Source organism: Toxotes jaculatrix, chromosome 12 (genome assembly GCF_017976425.1).
Source record: "Toxotes jaculatrix isolate fToxJac2 chromosome 12, fToxJac2.pri, whole genome shotgun sequence".
Classification (NCBI taxonomy): domain Eukaryota; kingdom Metazoa; phylum Chordata; class Actinopteri; family Toxotidae; genus Toxotes; species Toxotes jaculatrix.
The window spans coordinates 12,120,378-12,138,764 of record NC_054405.1 but is presented as its reverse complement, the minus strand read 5'-3'; the positions used below and the strand labels follow the sequence as shown (position 1 = coordinate 12,138,764).

General features: G+C 39.5%; 1 protein-coding gene across 4 annotated transcripts in view; it reads left to right on the top strand.

The window, feature by feature from the left end:
- Positions 1–283: 283 nt before the first annotated feature.
- LOC121191246 (spectrin beta chain, non-erythrocytic 1) overlaps positions 284–18,387 on the top strand; it is a 38,548-nt gene continuing 20,444 nt past the window's right edge. For 2 of the 4 annotated variants that reach the window (XM_041052407.1, XM_041052410.1), the window contains exons 1-2: positions 284–455; positions 18,033–18,184. In XM_041052407.1, the coding sequence (XP_040908341.1) occupies positions 299–455; positions 18,033–18,184 (309 nt within the window). In that variant the 5' untranslated portion in view covers positions 284–298. Of the gene's footprint in view, positions 456–5,987; positions 6,640–18,032; positions 18,185–18,387 lie in introns of those variants that run through there. The other 2 variants (XM_041052409.1, XM_041052408.1) reach the window with 2 other exon arrangements.

Sequence of the window (18,387 nt, the reverse complement as noted above, 5' to 3'; positions counted from 1 at the left end):
TGACATTTGAGAATATAAAACTAGTGTGTACCTGAGAGGCTGTGAGGAGAGTGTGGGTGATGTGTGGTACAGCATATCCTCTTGCCTCTTAAATAGAAATAGATGCTCAGTTTCTAAAGTGAATCTTTCAAACATTAGTTCGCAAACATTTCAAGGGTCACCCTTGTGAAGCTTCTGGTATTATGCAATATCCTCAATATCCTCTCCCTTCTCTTTTTGTTTTTTACTGACTTTACTGACTGACTTTTTTTTTTGTCTGAATTGCAGGTTGAATGTGTTTTCCTCCTGCCTGGACACCATGAGCACCATCTCACCGACGGACTTTGACAGCTTGGAGATCCAGCAACAGTATAATGACATCAACAACCGCTGGGATCTGGCAGCAGAGACTGACTGGGATAATGAGAACAGTTCAGCACGCCTCTTTGAGCGCTCACGCATCAAGGCTCTCGCAGGTATGCTACACTTCAGGCCTCACCAGTGGTGTCCGAATGCACCTGTAAGTACTGTAGGTTTGAGATAATGATCATTGTTATCTTCTACAAGAAAAATGAGGACATTTGGAGGTGGCTTACACAAAGTGTAATATTTAAGACTGGTGATATTTGGGTTTTGCCTTACCTTAGAGTACAACGAAACGCCTGTATATTAGGTGTTTTGTACACCTGTACAATCCAGTACAGTAGCCAAAAAACTTTGTCAAAATTTAATTGTTTAGTTTTGGATGACACTGTGTCAGAGAAGTGTTGATTCTTCTCTATGGTCATTTTTGAGTCTGGAGTTAGTTGTGTGGTTGTGTTGAATTGGATTGTCATAAAGGTGTTTCTGATATTGCAACTTTTCAAGACTCACCTCGGTTTTGACTGTTCTTGACTGCGTTTAGTTTCTTGATCTTCAACAGGAATACCAGTTTGTTGGGTACGCCACTGATTAAGATCTGCCTTTGTAACTGCATAAGGGATGCTATCAAGAGTGAGTCAGCCGAGTGGTAGTCAAAGTTATTCTGCAAATCTGAAACCCACATGCATTAAATAATTCATTAAACAAATAGTTAAACATCAGGGTTATTTTACAGCTTTGTCAACAGATGTAACACTACGTATTTCAGTCACCACAGCAAAGAAAAGTGCAAAATGACAGGAGCAGAACAATCTTATTATTGAATCATTAGCTATAATTGATGGGAAAATTGCACTGCTGTGTCCGTTAAATCCTGCTGAGCCGAACAGTATGATGCAAGTGATGTTATGATAATTCACATAATATATTCAAAAGACTTAAAAAATACATTATCAAATGAAAGCCAAAGAAACATTCAGCAAAATTCAGAAATAATTTTGGGCTCCATCAAACAAACATTACTGTTAGAACAGACTGTCTATATAAAATGGACTTAGACCTACATTAAAAGGAGGTGACGTTGAATAGTTAAAGTAGTTAAAACTGCTGAAACAAGGTGACGTCATTAATCAGCTTTTTAAAGGTGTTCAGTAAAATGTTTGCCATTTCAATGAAAAACCGTATTAAACAATGGATTAACTTGTTTGGTCATGTCCAAAGCTTTACACAGCTCTGCTAAGAGGCATCCTTAATTTCTGTTTTTCATTTGTATAACACACACAAGTTTTGGACCACCAGAAACTCTTCTGTTACTGTTAACATTTTTAAGACTGCCTTCTTTGTCAGACATGATGGTCTGTGACAGCACATTTCTTGGAGGCTCAAGATGCACATGTGACGAAGGACTGAAAAATGCTGATGAATCATGTTCTGTACAGCGTTGCTCTTACTTGGATTGGTCTATGTCTGAGTCTATCCTGTGTTGCAACAAAAGTGGACATTTTTAAGACTGGCTAACGCTAGCAGGCACTCTGTAGGTGGACAGATAGAAAGTCGGGTAGGGTAGCTCATTTTAAAACAGCATTTTTAAATATATGACAGATGACATTTAGAAACAAAATCACAGACTCACTGTAATCTGCACAAATCTAATTAGGCTCTGAAGACTGAGGAACAAACTTAATTCTTCCCTGTCCCAAAAGGCACAGTTCTCTCTTTTTAGGGCAAGACAGAAATACTTCCAAAAGGAGGACAAAGCCAGGCAGCTGTATAGTCAATTCACCAAAGAGCAAGCAGTGATGGAATGAGGTGGTGAGACTAGACTTTAGGGCTAGGTGCGGTGAAAATCCACCACTCCATCAATGTGGCAACACTCAGAAGATAACACAATGATCTAAATCTTTAAAACAAGTTAGTCTGTTCTCTCAAGTCCACTCATTTAATGATTATTGAAAACAAAAGAACCATTACGTGAGACTTTGTACAACATTTGGCCAGGTTAAAGTTTTTTTTTCCAGATGACAGTGTGGTTTTATGTGCCGGAGCCTTCAGCATTTGGCATTGGACCAAATGCTGTGCCTAAACAGTGGTCTTGCTGAAATGAATGCGAAGGCTGTGTTTTTTCATATAATGCTAACGTCAGTATGAACACAGATTTATTCCCTACCTTACTCATCTACCCTTGACAATCTTGACATCCTTCCAAGCTGTGGAAGTGCAAGTGCATGTCTTTTAGGCCAGCATGGTCCTACTATGAGGCTCCAACTAAGGTGACCCAGGTGAAAGTCCTCATGGTTCTATTAGCTGCTTTGGTACATCCTGTGTGTGTGTGTGTGTGTGTAAACATACATTTGTATTTATTTAACTACCTTGTTCCATCCTGGTTTCACTTTCTACAGATAAAACTTCCATTGTTAATACTCAAAACAAGTTGCAGTATCCTGGAGAACCCAGCAGAGGGGAGCAACAGGCAGACAGGCACTGAGGCACGCATGCGCATATACACACACACACACATGCAAACCTGTACTTATATATTTGTGAGGACACTCATTGACATAATGCATTCCCATGCACTTTGCTCTAACCTTAACCTTAACAACTAAATGCCTAACCCCAGCCCCTTACCCTAACCTATCCCTACAAGTTCTCACACACACACACACATGCGTGCGCGCGCACACACACAAGGTCCACCACAAACCACCTGGTCTGATCATCTTTGAGCATGGCTGTAGTCAAAGTATTTCTGAAAGATAAACCTAATTTCCCTTACAAATACTGACTAATTTCCTCATGCCAACAGAAAACATGCTTTGGGTGTTTCCTCTTCTTGTATGCATTGTAGGAATTTAAAGATAAAGATAAATCTTACTGTCATATAATTAAGGAAAGCAACAGAGGGCAGTAATACTATGTGTATGAGTAGAGAATGTGTGTGTCTGTGTGTGTGTGTGCGTGCCCTCCCATGTGAATACCAGTGATACCATCTCCGTTTGACAAGTGTAGGCTTGATGCGCACATTCTTTGACATGCCGTAGCAGCTATTTCCCCCTAGGCCCAGCTCCTGCCCATCTTTTTAAACTTATCCTCAAATGACAAGACCTTCTGCATTCTGTAAACTGCTGCTTTCATACACTTGTCTCTCACGTCCTGCCTCAATCCGACCATCTCTGCTTTTCTCTTCTCTGAAGCATGATTGTCTCATTTCCTGGTTCACACCTTTTACACTCTTGCAGTTTGTTGGAATCATTTCAATCCTAGTGTGACAGCAGTGGCTGACACTAGTTTCACAGCAGAGAGCCTCCCCTGTGTTAAGATCATTGTAATTTGCATACATAACCGTTTATCTGCTCTCTTATACTGTGTAGGCAGCAAGCTGGCAAGCTATGCAAATTTGCCTTTTTATAAGAAATGCCTTGCTTGACAAACAGTTACACATATTCACTTGTGGAAGTTTCCACACTAAGAAAGAGTAGAGCTCTTGCACTTTGAAAAGCATATGCTTTTTATTAACACTGTTATTGTTATTGTACAGTATATGTACATCACTGAAATCACGAAACCACCAGTTAATATACGCAGACTGTGTGTGTGTGTGTGCGTATTTATATATATATATATATATATACACACACACACACACACACACACGCACACACACACGCACACACACACATACATTTGATTTACGCATAATGAACTAAGGAACAATGCAGAAGCATGAATAATAGAGCATCATATCAGTTCACTCTCACATTTGGTCAGACATGAAGATACTGATATTAACACTTAAGTGATTATGGGACACTAATGAAAAATCAACCCTATTTGCTCCAGGGGGATTCCCCTCTAATCAGATATTTATTGCCAGTGTTTGGAGTATGGTCCGGCCTTCCAACTTCCCTCGGGTCCTGAGAAGGGGTTGTGCTGTAGGACGGATAAAATTTACATGCTCAGCAATAGATCATGCCTTCCTCCCTCTGGCAGTGCTTACTCCCCCAGCAGCTCCTGTCTTTTCCTCTCTCTCGTCTGGGTCCATTCACCACACCAGACCATCATAAATTATCATTAATTCCAGTTTGCAAAATTCAAGAGTTTCTCCCACATCCCCCTTTGGCAGACTTTTCCATGGTTTGTTTTCATATTTCACAAGGTTCAGTAAATGACTGTTAATCCTGCACAGCATGTTTATTTAATAGTGTATCTAAATGACTGATGGGTTTTATTGGGAGGAAACTTCCTTAACATAATATGTTAAGATGTATAAGCCAGACACTTAAACCAGCCATCACATCTGCCTCTCATGTTAATTGGGTTTGCAGTGTTTGGTATATGCCCAGTGGGGTCTTAAATGGCCATTGCTGAGGTTTACCTGTTTTCTACTCCTCATTTCTCACTGCATGTGACCATAGCATAGCCTCTGTTCCTCAGAAGGACGCATGCTCTCTTTGGATCTCATTAGTCCAGTCCCCCTCCATAAACACCCAGTCACAGAGTGCCTGGGGCATTTGGTCCTCTAATGAGACCCATCCAGATGCTCCCAGCTCATCAGGACAAACACAGATCAAAACACAACCAGACCTTTTACCACTGCCCCCTGACCAGACCAAAAGACCATCCCCTTGTAAGAAAGGCTGTGACCTTAGTCCTCTCTGTGTTTACAGTCTTATGTAATTTTTGCACACACAGGCATTTAGTACATCTGTAATGTTGCATTTTTAGAGTAGTTATTCACCTTTTAGAAAATACTCAAGATTTAAGTAAATACTGCTTTAATAATAGTATTGCATCATGGAGCAAAACTATGAAAGTCATTTGCACACATACTTGCTTTAGAATCTGAAGCATGTACTAAAAAGCTGTAATTACTGTTACTACAATATGATGTTCCTTTGCTCTATGATGGAGGAAAATAGTCATTTTGCAGCTTTCAAATCCCAGCATAACTTAAACTACAAGTCCATTTTCCTTCAGTGTTTGCAAACAATCACTTAATTTGACAGTGGAAAAATCTACTATTTTAAACTCTGAATCATTGTTCCTTTAACAAATGGTGCCCCGCAGCATTTCTATATTTGTCTTTAGTTTAGTAAGATGTAAAATGTGTCAATAGAGTATAGTTCTATAATTGTCTCAGACTCAGGTAATGACTCATTTCCACTCCCGCCCCTGCCTAACCATCTGCCTGGTAAACAGACACACAAGTTTACACTTTCAAATCTTGTTCAGGCAGGAAAGAGTTTTTTGTTTTGCTGAGACTTTCTCAACAGCTTCCTTCCTGTCTTAACATCTTATTATACGTCAGACCCTCTGAACAAAAGAGGGGAGATCAAATGCTGTCAGAGAGTGGTAGAAATAAAAAAAGAACCACACAGTCGGACAAGAGGATAAGACGACGCAATCTGATGGGGACTTTCGTGATGTACCTTCTTGTCAGGCCACACCCCGGTGCTCCTTGGAATTAAGGTGGAGTTGAATAATCCGCCTCAAGCTGCACTGAGCAAAGAACTCTAATGGTTTAGTCCACCTCTGCACCTCCTCCCTCCCTACATCCTCCCTCTGTGTTCTTCCTTTGTGCTCCTCCCTCAAACACACCTTATGCAAATGACAATTTTCAGTCAGCACAGCAGGCTTTGTTTACACAGCTATCCGACCGCAGCCGGTTAGCTTGCTCTGCTGTGCTCTGCTCCAGCAAGTGTGAGTTAAGAGCTAGGAGGGAAGAAATAGCTAGTGTTGCTTTGCTAGAACCACGAGGGAGTGCAACCAAAAGATTTTACTTTGCGCAGAGGTCACAAGTGTGGTGAAATTCTTCACAGGAGGAGGTGAAACAAGAGAACATTTTGTTCTTCGGTTTTGTTTGAAATTATTCTTTGAAAAAAACCTTCCACCCTTGAACTCACTGCTGTGTTTTCATTGGACAAGGTGGGACACAGTAGATGAAGGGAAGAACAGGCGGCAATATTTTCAAGCTTGTGTTGTGCCTTACTGAGGTACAGCACTGAGGGAATCTGGAAGAGAAGGATAAACCAAGGCATATATTGGATATACAAAACTTTTTTCTTTTGGAAAACCCTCCAGAGGATTCGATACATTTCAGTGGGAAAGGGTGACTCTTCTTTGCTATGCACAAGAACTCCCATTCAGTCTGTATCTGAGAGGAATATTTAGGAGAAACATCCAGTAAAAAGACCATGGAGTGGGACCACAGGGACAGAGAGCCCTGCTTGTCCCCAGCAGCATTTGTCAATCAGGTGCAATACTCTAACATCTTGGAAGGACGGTTTAAACAGCTGCAAGGTAAGAGTCATACTGAACTAGTTCCATTCCTTTTGGGAATTTGCAATGTACATTTATCTGGTTTTGTTTAGGTTAAGCTAGTGTATTTGAATATACAGTTGCCTTGTTGGCATCGCAGCTTATAGTCTCAAGTACTGCGGCGTGTGGTTTATGGAAACAGTTGTAAATGTTAGAAATTATTGTATTAGGGTGAGAAGTGTTACCCTCAACACATATCCTGTTGTTTGCTGATACAGGAAATATTAAATAGAATCTGACGTGTTGGCCTGTGCTCTAGTATTCGTCCCATAGCAGGTGCTTTGCGTTCTAAATGAGTCCCCAAATTGACTGGAATCTTTCAACGGCTGTGAGGGGTTTGGTACTGTATCAGAGCTTAATGTGGTAGAGAATCGAGGCGAGCTGTAGTAAACACACAGTAGGCTTCAGCTCGGCGCTAAGGCAAGCAGGCAGCCTGGCACTTGATCACTGGGCCACCTGTCCTTTCTTATCTTATTACAATGCATGGCTCTGTCTCTGGCCAAAGCCTGTGAGGTCTTGCACAAGAAATCACAGAGGCCATTGGTTGTGACATGGACAGGACTTAGGAAATAATGTGGTAACAGTGCTAACATGTACATGATCTATAATCCCCACAAAATCTTACGCTAAAACTTAGGTGATTCATTTTAAGGAATCCTGTGACTCCCTAAAACCTTAGTTTCTCAACCAACATCTGCAGATGCTTGTAATAAATAGCAGTAAAAATCTCCTCTGTACATTTATAACTGTGTGAAGAATTTTGTTTGATTACCATGCGTATCTTGTAAGAATTCTTGTATTATCATGTGGCCTGTTACTTTGAGCTTTTAGTCAAAAGCCATGAGATAAAGTATCTGCATTTGCAGAGTGTGTACGTGCAATGGTGTATGAAACCGGCATGTCAGCCAGTGGTGTGCATGAAGATCACAGTGTTTTGCTAGCTTCCGGTCCCTCCCTGGTTGCTGTCTGGAATGGAGAACCGTCTTTGAGTTTACTTGAGGGGCAAGTCTTCTCTCACTGCATGTTTGACATTCTTGTAGTGGACCAACAATATTTCTCCTCTCATATTAAGCAATATCTTCATCACCTCTGAGGAAGAGTTTGTTCTCCTGAAAAGATTTGTATTGATGTGTAAAAAAAAATAAAATGTCCACAACTTCACACTATGAGCACCAGTGCTCTTGACTGGAGATAAGACCCATAGAAAAGATGGTATCTTTTACCTCTAAGAAAGTACAAGATTTACAACACTGTCAGTCAGTCGTGAGATGGCATGTACAAAGAAGCTAAGGGTACATACCTGTACATCTTTTTCAACTTGTCAGGCAGGAAAACCTCAAACTCACTTTGTAATTTTGGGGGTCAGGAATCAGTCACCAAATTTGTACTGACAGGATTTACTCACACTTCCCTACAACAAGAATATTGTGAAATGAGGTTAATTCGGGAGCTCTGTTCATGAATATATATATATATATATATATATATATATATATATATATATATATATATATATATATATATATATATATATAGAGAGAGAGAGAGAGAGAGAGAGAGAGAGAGAGAGAGAGAGAGAGAGAGAGAGAGAGAGAGAGAGAGAGAGAGAGAGAGGGAAATTAAGATAAACAGATGTATCTGTGTTACATACACTTTACTCCTTATGTTCTTTGTTGGTCATCTCCATTGTGAATGGATATGCTTTGGATGAAGTTTTCAGTAAATATACTCACATGCACACATTCTCAGACAGACAAAGACATTTTGGCAACACCCACTTGTATTTCCAGTTTGACTACCCTCAAGGCTTGGTCTTTATGTCACTCCCTCCCTCCCTGTGTTAAATCATGATGGATGCTGGAATGATTCAGTAGACGTTCACATACATAGCTTGGTGTTATTACACCACCACTTCACACAAATGTAAGCATTCACAAAATAGTATACTTCTTGGCAAAGTGGAGGCCATGTGGCTCAGGTCCTATCTGTTTGGTGGTACCTGGAAGTGACTCCATGTCGTTCCGGATCATGTTCTTCATATATGTTTACAGTTTAAAATTTTGTCAATCTGATTTGACTTGACTTTTGTATACATACAGAACATACAATTTGTTTGCATTCATTTGAAATATGTCACCTTTTTCCTGTTTGGGAAAAAAATTACCTTAGCTATTCAACATGCATAACATCTTAACAGAGACTTGTGGAGAAATATTTGAAAAAACCTTTTTAATGGCTGAAAATTAAGATTTTCAGGTCCTATACCTTTCTAACACTACATTGAACACATGTTCCTTTATATGACTCACTGGTAAATTATATCTGACAAGTTAAGGATAAACCCAGTAACTAAATAACTCTGGCCAGTGGAGACAGGATTAATGAAACACTGGGCTACATGGTTAAATTGAAGTGAGAGGCTCTTTCTGGAACAATCTTTATTGACCGACAGAGGGAGAGTTGCTGTTTTTTTAAATAGCTTTTGTTCAAATTTTGGCCCACCCCAACATTATTCAATAACCCATAAAATCATTCACAACCAGTTAAAGGCATATGCAGCTTATTTAAAACCCTGGCATAGTGTGACTTGTAGCCCAATGCAAATTATATTATGCAACCTTGCATGTAATGTGCAATCGAGAAATGCTGTGTGAAAGTTCATATTGCCTTACACTGAGTTATTTATTTCAATGCCAAGATAAATACATTGTAACTTTGGTTTGTTGTCCCACTTCATAGATAAATATGGTGTGACTTAGATTAGAGTACACAGTCCTTGTTCATAGGGTCACTGTCCTAGCTACCTGGAACCTCTGAGTCAACTGCTGTGGATTTTAGTGTGGGCTGTCACTCATCAGGCTTTAGCAGTATGCCTTTATTCAAACAGACAGTACTTTGACACATCTAGTAGTTTTGTTTGTTTTTTGGCCTTCAAGGACTTACCACCAATTACAAACACAGAAAGACGACTGCGTGACTTTCACACTGTAGTGTCTAGTTGTTTACCACCCATCTACTTTTACATTTTTTCCTCAGGTAATTTAGTACAAACCTTTTTGGTCTGTTGGGTTAAATCTCAACAAAGAATTGACCAATGCTAGTTTTTACTTCTCTCAGTTAATGCTTAACTGCCTTGGTCAGAAACATTTTTGTTCTTATACTTCATTTAAGGATTTGAATTGATACTGAAAGAGATCAGTGTCACATTTTGGGTCACGTTTCAAGTTTAGTGGCACACTATGAATTGAAGGTTGTAACTTAATATTTCTAACTCTCTAAGTGAAAGCTCTGACTCTAGTGGCCTCCAGCTGTAAGTCAGAATCATATTACCTTGGTGAGGGTTGACCATATGTACACACACAGACAAACACACACACACACATGAAATGCCTTTTTGTTTGCACAGTTTTACCAATATTGACAGTTTCCTACTTGGAAGGGCAACAAGAAAGTTCAGTCTTGGAGGCTTTAGCCCAGTTATTGTCCTGTTGACATTTCACACCCTTCTTGTGTCCAGATGTTATGGCTGAGGTGCCTGTTTCTGCCTGTTGTGTCTCCTTTCTCATGGGATTGGCCTTGGCCAGTCCTCTCCTCCCCTATCTTTCCCCATTATCAGCTGCAGCTGCAGATGTCTCAGAAAGGCATGACCTCTCAGTGCGCTCAGTGATCAGAACCTTCACTCCCTTCAGAAAGGGAAAGAGGACAGCACTGTAAGAAAATGTCTTTATCTTATTCACCCTGGCAGTTTCTGTCATTGTATGAACAAACTTCTGAGAGTTAGGCAAAACACATTGTGTTTCTATACTTGTGACCTCAAACTGTTAAAAGTGTAAAAATATCTCATGCCACATGTGGCAAGGCGGCGGTTTTACCACAGCACTACTTTCAACGTTTTGAGCAAAGGAAGGGCAGTTCCGCTTCTATAGGGAGAGAAATGTCAAAGCATGTGTGTCTGTATGTGCCATTTTGCTTACTTTGTTTTGCACACAAATTACTTTCTCACAGTTTGATTTGAATATCATAAATAATTGGTCTGATGAAATTCAGTGATATCTACTACTGCTCTGTAGACATGTAACATTAGTGGGTAACACTGAGGGTAACATTTACTTACCTTAAAAATATTTATAAAGACTGAATTAGAATTTACACTCAATAATTTGATCAAACAGTTGCAGTATAACATCCTGTAGATAAACACAATAATATATCATAATTTGAAAAACTGTGGTAGCCCTGTTCTGTTGCTCATCTTAATTGAAAGTGAGTTGTACAGCCGCCCCTCTGACCCACAGAGGAAAAGTCTTAATGTGTGACTTGTCTTTTGGTCAGGTCTTGGCAGTTACAGATACAGGAGTTGGAAAGGTTTGGAGAAAAGCCATTCCATATACACCAGATCTCACCAACAGTAGCTTTACCAACTCCTCCTACAACTATCAGGGCCTAAAACAGTTTGCCGTCATTGTTTGCATTGCTCGCGGCATCCATCACATGCTACAGTCATAGTTGACTCTCAGCAGGTGTCAATAAAAAATGGTAACCACGAACCACAAAGCTTGAAAGCTGTTGTACTATGTGAGGTTTCTTTTTTCTTTCTCCATACCTTATTCAAGACGTAAAGGTATTCCTTTAATGAGTGCCTTGGGTGTACTCTGTAATCTCAGACAGAAAAATAGTTGGAAGCCAGTGGTTGAGAATGTGATTCTTAAGCCTTTGTTTTTGGTTTCAGTTCTAGTGTCGGAAGAATTCATTCTAACCACATACTGTCTGATTTCTGCATTACTGTCCAATGCAGGTTTCCTCTATATAGGTTCTCAGATAAAATAAAATGTAAACATTTCTCCCAATTGGACTTCCTATTATGTATAGTTTGAAACCAAAATGTTTGTTCATAGAGAAACACATACATAAATACTGTACACATAAATACACACCTCTAACAATGTGGTTTTCTGTTCACTTGCTTCATTTATACCACTCTTGACTTAATTTTTTTCTGCAAGCTGTTATTTAAAGCAAAGTCTGACTCCCGCTGTTGACTGCCTTTCTCTGTGCCCTTTGGCACAATACCATAATCTTGTCTGTGTGGGAATGTCCAAGAGAAGGTCATTAAAGCAGATTAAAGCAGACAGATTGATGGAAGTAGTTTACTCACTCTTTCTGAGGACAGGCTGACCAGTGGCACTCATTACGCAAGCCTATGGTGGGTGAGGGACAGAATGTCAGTAGTTTATGGAATCGAGGGCATTTCAGCTTAGCTAGAAAGGGAACCAGTAATGGCTAGGGACAAAGACATGATCTGGGCAGGACATGATACGGGATGAAATGGTTACGAGCACTTAATGAATACCAGTCTGTACTGAGGCCAGAACTACTGCTATTGGCTCTTTCTATATCTGTTCTGAAAGCTTTATCAATATTTGGGAGTAATCTCAATAGCCCAGTGTTTTGGACACTAAATGGTCAGGAAAATGAAAAGTGGACAAGATCTGCAGTATTCATTTGTTGCCATTGTATGAAGTGCTTACTATGGTAAGCTATTTATGGATGGAGTCACTCCTTGTCCTCTGTGCTGAAGTGAGGCCACTGGGAGCCCAAAGTGCAGTGTCATGCAACAGAGCAGCATGCAGGATTCATTGAGAAGACAGTGAGCAACATAGCAAACTGGCTTTCAGAAGACAGTCTCTGTCTGTCTCTAATTCTCTCCCACTGATGCTTATCTTTGTCTCTGTGATGGATAAACAGACGATTTCATCAGTGGCAGAGCATGGTCACTGGGTAAAAAGCTGTGGTGACGTCTTGTACCGTACCATTATTGTTTATACAGCAACACACATCAAAATTATTGCCAATGAAAGGGGATTAAATGTACAGACAAATGAAGCTTCAGTAGAATTCAAACAATGTAAACACTGAACATTGTGGACAAACTCTCCAGTCTGTTATGTTTAATAATCTGTGCAATTGTTGACAGCTGATTGAGCAATGAAATTCCTCTTTTTGGAGGCCAACCAGCTTCTTGCAGTATCAGATATTTTGAACATTCAGCTAGAAAAAAAAAAAAAAAAAAAAAAAAAAAAACCAACTAATCACAACAAGTACAGGTAGGTGTATTGCTGGCTGAAGGACACAGCCTTGTCTTAACCTCATCACATTATCTGCTAGCAGGACACCTTCTCCTCAAACAAGATTCTGCCTCAGTTACACTGCATATAGTCTGACATGTCATAAATTAAAGTCTGCATGGTGCTTTTCTTTTTAAAAATGTAGACAGACAAGACAATAAATAAAAACAACACAATAGGAACTATAAGCCGCTATAGCCATAACTGTCCATAGTGGCTTTATTTATGTATATTTAATTGCATCAGTAAGGTCTACTCACTCATGAATTCATTTATTGAACCATGATGCAACAACACAGCTCGCTGAAAATGTTGTCTGCTGGAACATGAAAAATGGGAAATCATAAATTCCTTTGATCAGTTAACACTTTTAAATATTGCAACACACATATTCAGGTAACCATAAATAACCTGCTGCACACTAAATGTTAAACCATGACCTCAGTACCATGGTACAGCTGATAAAGACTTAAAGATCTTTGCCTTAAACTGCACATCTGCGGTTCTGATGCCTACTGTAGATGTGACTTTGCTTTCCCTCACAGATGGGTGAGATTCATTGTTAGTGTTGTATTTGTCTCCATGTTATCATCAAACATGATCCCAGCCAATATGTGCCACACAGACAGGATTAAGTCTGGCAGCATATTTGTTCAGATTACCTGCAGATAATCATCGTTGTCAACAGTGCCTGAGTTTGTTTGGGGGTTAAATACAAAATCAGCAGCAAACTAAATGTCAGTACCTTCAACAGTAGAGAGGGCACTGGCTGAGCCAGGCCCCACTCTACCCTTACATATACTTAAAGCTGATTACCAGACACAAACATGTTCAAAGGTACTAGACATGCCCAAATATGCTCTTGAAATATTCAGTGATGCCTCTAACCACTAGTTCTGATCTACCATTAGTAAACAATGGAGCAAAACATGGCACAGAAAATTTTAATCACTTGTTTTTCTAGCTTACACGCACACTCTCAGGAAGGAAAGGTAAAGCTCCAGGACAGTCTGGGGAGTTTTAAATGAAATATTTCTGTGAAGCTTAAATACAAATACATTTAATTCACATTTTAATTGTAGCAAAAGTACCTTTAAAAAATTCATACAATATTCAGAGCAGTCAATATTTATTTTATGTTGGATTACAGGCATGTCAGTATTGGTAGAAATGGCAGTTTTATCACATCTTGCAGCCACTTGCTTTAACACAGTGCATTTTTAGTGTGGTAAAACTGATACTTTGAATTGTGCATTTTTTAAGGCTGGAGTGGAAAGTCAATTTAGAGAGATTTGTTTTTGTCAAAGAAAAAAAATGCTAAAATAATACAAATCTTAGACTAACAACTAATTACTAGTCCTGCTTTCAGGATACTCTCCGTAAAAATAATCTAGCTTTCTGGTGTGAACGATGAGCAATTTTACAGGTTAGTAAGTAGCAATAAACCATTAAGATGTGGATGTGTAAACATTACAGTTGACATATCCTCCCCTGCACTAACAACACAATCCACAAATGTCAGTGTGAGAGGAAACAGCTGTGCCAGTTTTGCCCTCATTTACCATGAAGGCAACTGATGACAAGTTTGTGTTTGCTTGCTTTTATGAGCAAACACGTAGGAGACTGATGTCTGATGTCAGACTGTTTGTCTGTCTTTTCTTCTTGTTCAGTAGCCTTGTTATTAGGAGTGCATCACCAGAAAGGTAGCAGGATTTCTTCTTTAGGATCCCTGCCCGCTGCTCCATTGCCTCCTCCTCGGTGCTGGGTGCTGTCACAACATGACCAAGCTCCAGGAGGAATGTAGGCTCCTCCGCCGTACTCCACCTGCCACAGTAATCCACCTCTGCTGGCTCATTGAACAGCTTCAAATCGCTTTGTGGCCCTTTAATAATTGATGAATCTGTTAGTGTGGTACATGAGAGAGGTTGAAAGAAAAACAAAGCAGGTTTAGTCAGAGTCAGTTTTTGAAAGTTGAAATGAGAGGATAATGAACAATGAGAACCAAAAACTCAAACAGCAACCCCAACAATCAGCACACTGTATTACAGTATGTACAGAACCAGCCAGGCCTAAACTAAACCAGGGCTGTTTGACTGATAATAGCTGTTGTTTGTCTGATGTCCTTCAGTTTAGCTAAACCAGGAAAAAAGCACATATTTAGGAGACAAGAGGGCTGATAGCTGGCATAGTGTATGAAAGCCAGTTTCTGCCTCACATCCAGTCCTTCCAATGTGCATGCAGGCCATGACTAGTCAGTCCTGTCACCTGCTTTGTATTGACATATCTTTGTACAGCCGCTTATTTGTCTCTAAATATTAAATTTCTAGAATGGAAACAGGTTTATAAATTGTCAGCAAAAAATGGGGAATCTTGAGCAGTTTACCTCTTACCTTTGTACCATTTGAGGTTATTCACTGAACTTGAACTGTGTACATTACAATTAAAACTGGAAAAATGGGTTATTATTTATTGGGTTATTATTATTATTATTTGTACAGACTTTCTTCCTCTTAGTACTTCTTTGTTCTTTCTCTTATTTTAGTATTAAAAAAATTTTTCTTGTTCTACTTTGTGTGTTATGGGACTTGTCAGTCCAATTCGTCTGTTTTTGCACCAACAACACCATGTCAGATTCCTTGTATGTGTAACATACCTGGCAATAAAGTTTTTCTGATTCTGATTCTGGTTCTAAACCTTTGTCCAGTAGAACATATCATAAGACAAAATACGGTTGGGGCCTTTTTCTTAAAAGGTGTTAATTTATGTGTATTTGTACTTTTGCACCTATTAGCTGCAATCCCTTTGTGTTTGTCTGCATGGTTACCATAGTCAAGTGTTAATCTCTCTAAGATCAACATATCCATCTCAGTGTGTTGTGTGTTTGACAGGTTTATCTGCTGTTGAACTCTTTGTCTGTAACACGTGTCAATTGTTACTAAGTCCTCAAGCAGAAAAAAAAGTGGTAGGACAGGGTGAGACATAATGAGTAAATGCGCACATTGAAGATAAACTTCATACTTCTTCTGCAGTCTTGTGTGAGAAACAGCCATTACAAGAACCTGTTCTTATTTCAAAATATATATTTTAACTAGCTACTGTTTTTTACAGGACAACGTCCAATTAGACTGTCTTTTGTATTAACACCATGACCAAGGACTTGTGACTTACTGGTCTAGTAAAAACAGTGGCACATGCTTTGACGTCATCTTTTTGCTTTCTCTCTTTGGTTTCTTCTTCTACCAAGTCTTTCTGCTGTCATCAGCTCTTCTGCAGAGCATGGACAGCCAAACAACTTTATCCTAGATAATGGAGCATATCCCTCTATCATTAATTCTATTGTTGCTTGGTGCACTTTGGCAGACAGTGGTGTCAGGAGGAAAGCAACCAAAGCAGGGAAGGATGATCTGTAGTGCACTGGCATTTTATTTTAAGCATGGACTTACAGCAAACAGTTCTAGGTGATGGTTTTGTGATGGTGTGACAGTCTGAGATTTTCATTTCAGGGCTGTGAAATGGCCACAAACACATACAGTGAACTGTGAGTCTCAACAAGGAAAACATGAGAAATGCAGCCTCCTGCAGTTACTAGAAACTTGTATTACACCACCATGATGCTCACGGCATGCACATACATCCGCGTGAGCATGTTGGTGGAACATACAGTAAATGATTGCTGCTACTATCTGTATTATTGCAAAAGAGGATCTTTCTAGTATATATACAGAGGAAGCACCTTCAGCCTGCAACAGATCAAGCGTTATGTCTTGTGGTATTACTCCACCCTAGAAGTCTTGTGTGTAATTTCAAAATCAGTTTCTTTTTTTAGCTGACAGTAGTGGTTGATTCCACAACATGCTGTCTTTTGTAACCTCAAATTGTTCACCTCACATTGCTCACTCTTTGGCTTGGTATTCACGTATAATCAAAGACTTAATTCACTAAAAACAATAATAACTCAGCATCTTAATAATATTTTAGTTCCACAGGAACTGCCATTAATAACTGTGATTTGATCTCATGAATCCCTTTTAAAATGACAATATAATTAGCTTGCTTATCTTCAGTCTCCCATCGTTACAGAAACTGCCTCGATATTTGGGTTGGAAGTCTCAGCTTCGAATAGTGTTGCATTTGGAAGTTATTGGACTGTTTCACCCCTTAAAGCTACTTTCTGTCATAGTAATTGCATTTCTTCCTTTGCTTTGTTTTTGATGCAACATCTAGAGCACATAAGACTTTGTTTTGTGGTTTATATTGTTACACCAGTCTGTTTGAAGTGTGCTGTGGAAGGGTATGGTGTACTGCCCCTTCATGCATGGTGTCAGTCACCATCAAAGATGATTATATAGATTTATGTGGGATGAACTCGTTTTTAAAAATCCTTTAAAATAAAAAACTGCACCCAACATGTTGCTAATTATGGTTTGGTTTGTTTAATGATAAATATGAAAATATGAAGGCTTTTCAATTTTATAGTTTTTAAAGATCTATTTATCCTCACCACCGTTATGTTTCATTTCATTCTGCTGTAAGTAGGCTATGTTTTGTTGAACTCATTAGTACAGCGCTGCTCTTCAGATCTATTTTCTGTCTGCTTCAGGGTTCTTCTGTGTGGGCTTGTGTTTGAAGCAGTGCATTAAGTACAATGCTCGAAAAGTGCTTTCAAAAGGCAGGGAGACCTTGTGTCCTAGAAATGAGGTCACCTTGTTAGGTGGCGGAGCAGGATTAGCTTCTTACTCCCCTGGTCCATATGTCTGAGCTGCTGTTACAGCTTAATTTATTGTGATTCTTTTTTTAGTCCTGCTCTAATAAAGTAACAACAAAAATGCTCACTAAATGTCATTGCCTTTATGTGCAATTTTGCACAGTCACTTTTCTCTTCATATCAGTAGAGTAATCAGCAGTGCACACATGAGCAGAGCCATCAGTAAACTTTGGTGCGAAGAGTGAAAACCTCTCACTAAGCTGTCAATGCAGTGATCCTGGAGACTTAATGGTGCAGCTTATGAACTGCTCAGGGCACAGGCTTAAGTCTTTATGATTTACTGTTACCTGTCTGTGCTCAGATGTGATCAAAGTTGTGGACTACACTGGTGTGTGTTTAGAGAAAAAGTAATTCCCTCTAAGTATTTATTTCCCTGACAGTAATGATATTGAGGCCAGGGACATCTGAGTCAGTAGAGTCAGTTGTAATCTTGGTGCAATATAACTTTAACAACATACATCTCTTTTTTTTTTTGCCCTTTGCAGATGAGCGTGAAGCAGTGCAGAAGAAGACCTTCACCAAATGGGTGAACTCTCACTTGGGCCGAGTGACCTGCCGCATTGGTGACTTGTACACAGACCTGCGCGATGGCCGCATGCTAATCCGCCTTCTGGAAGTGCTCTCAGGAGAACAGCTGGTCAGTATCACAGAACTCACCCTTCTCTCTGTCCCAAACCTGACCCAGGCCCTCAGATTGACCCTCACCCTGCACCACAAGTCAGGAGGAAATCATGCACTTCATTTCTGCTTTCTTTTAATGTGATTTACTTTTTCACCTTTGTCTACTTGTTTTTCTCTTTTTAAAATACCTCTTCATGTATGTTGTGCTCAAGTTGTTCA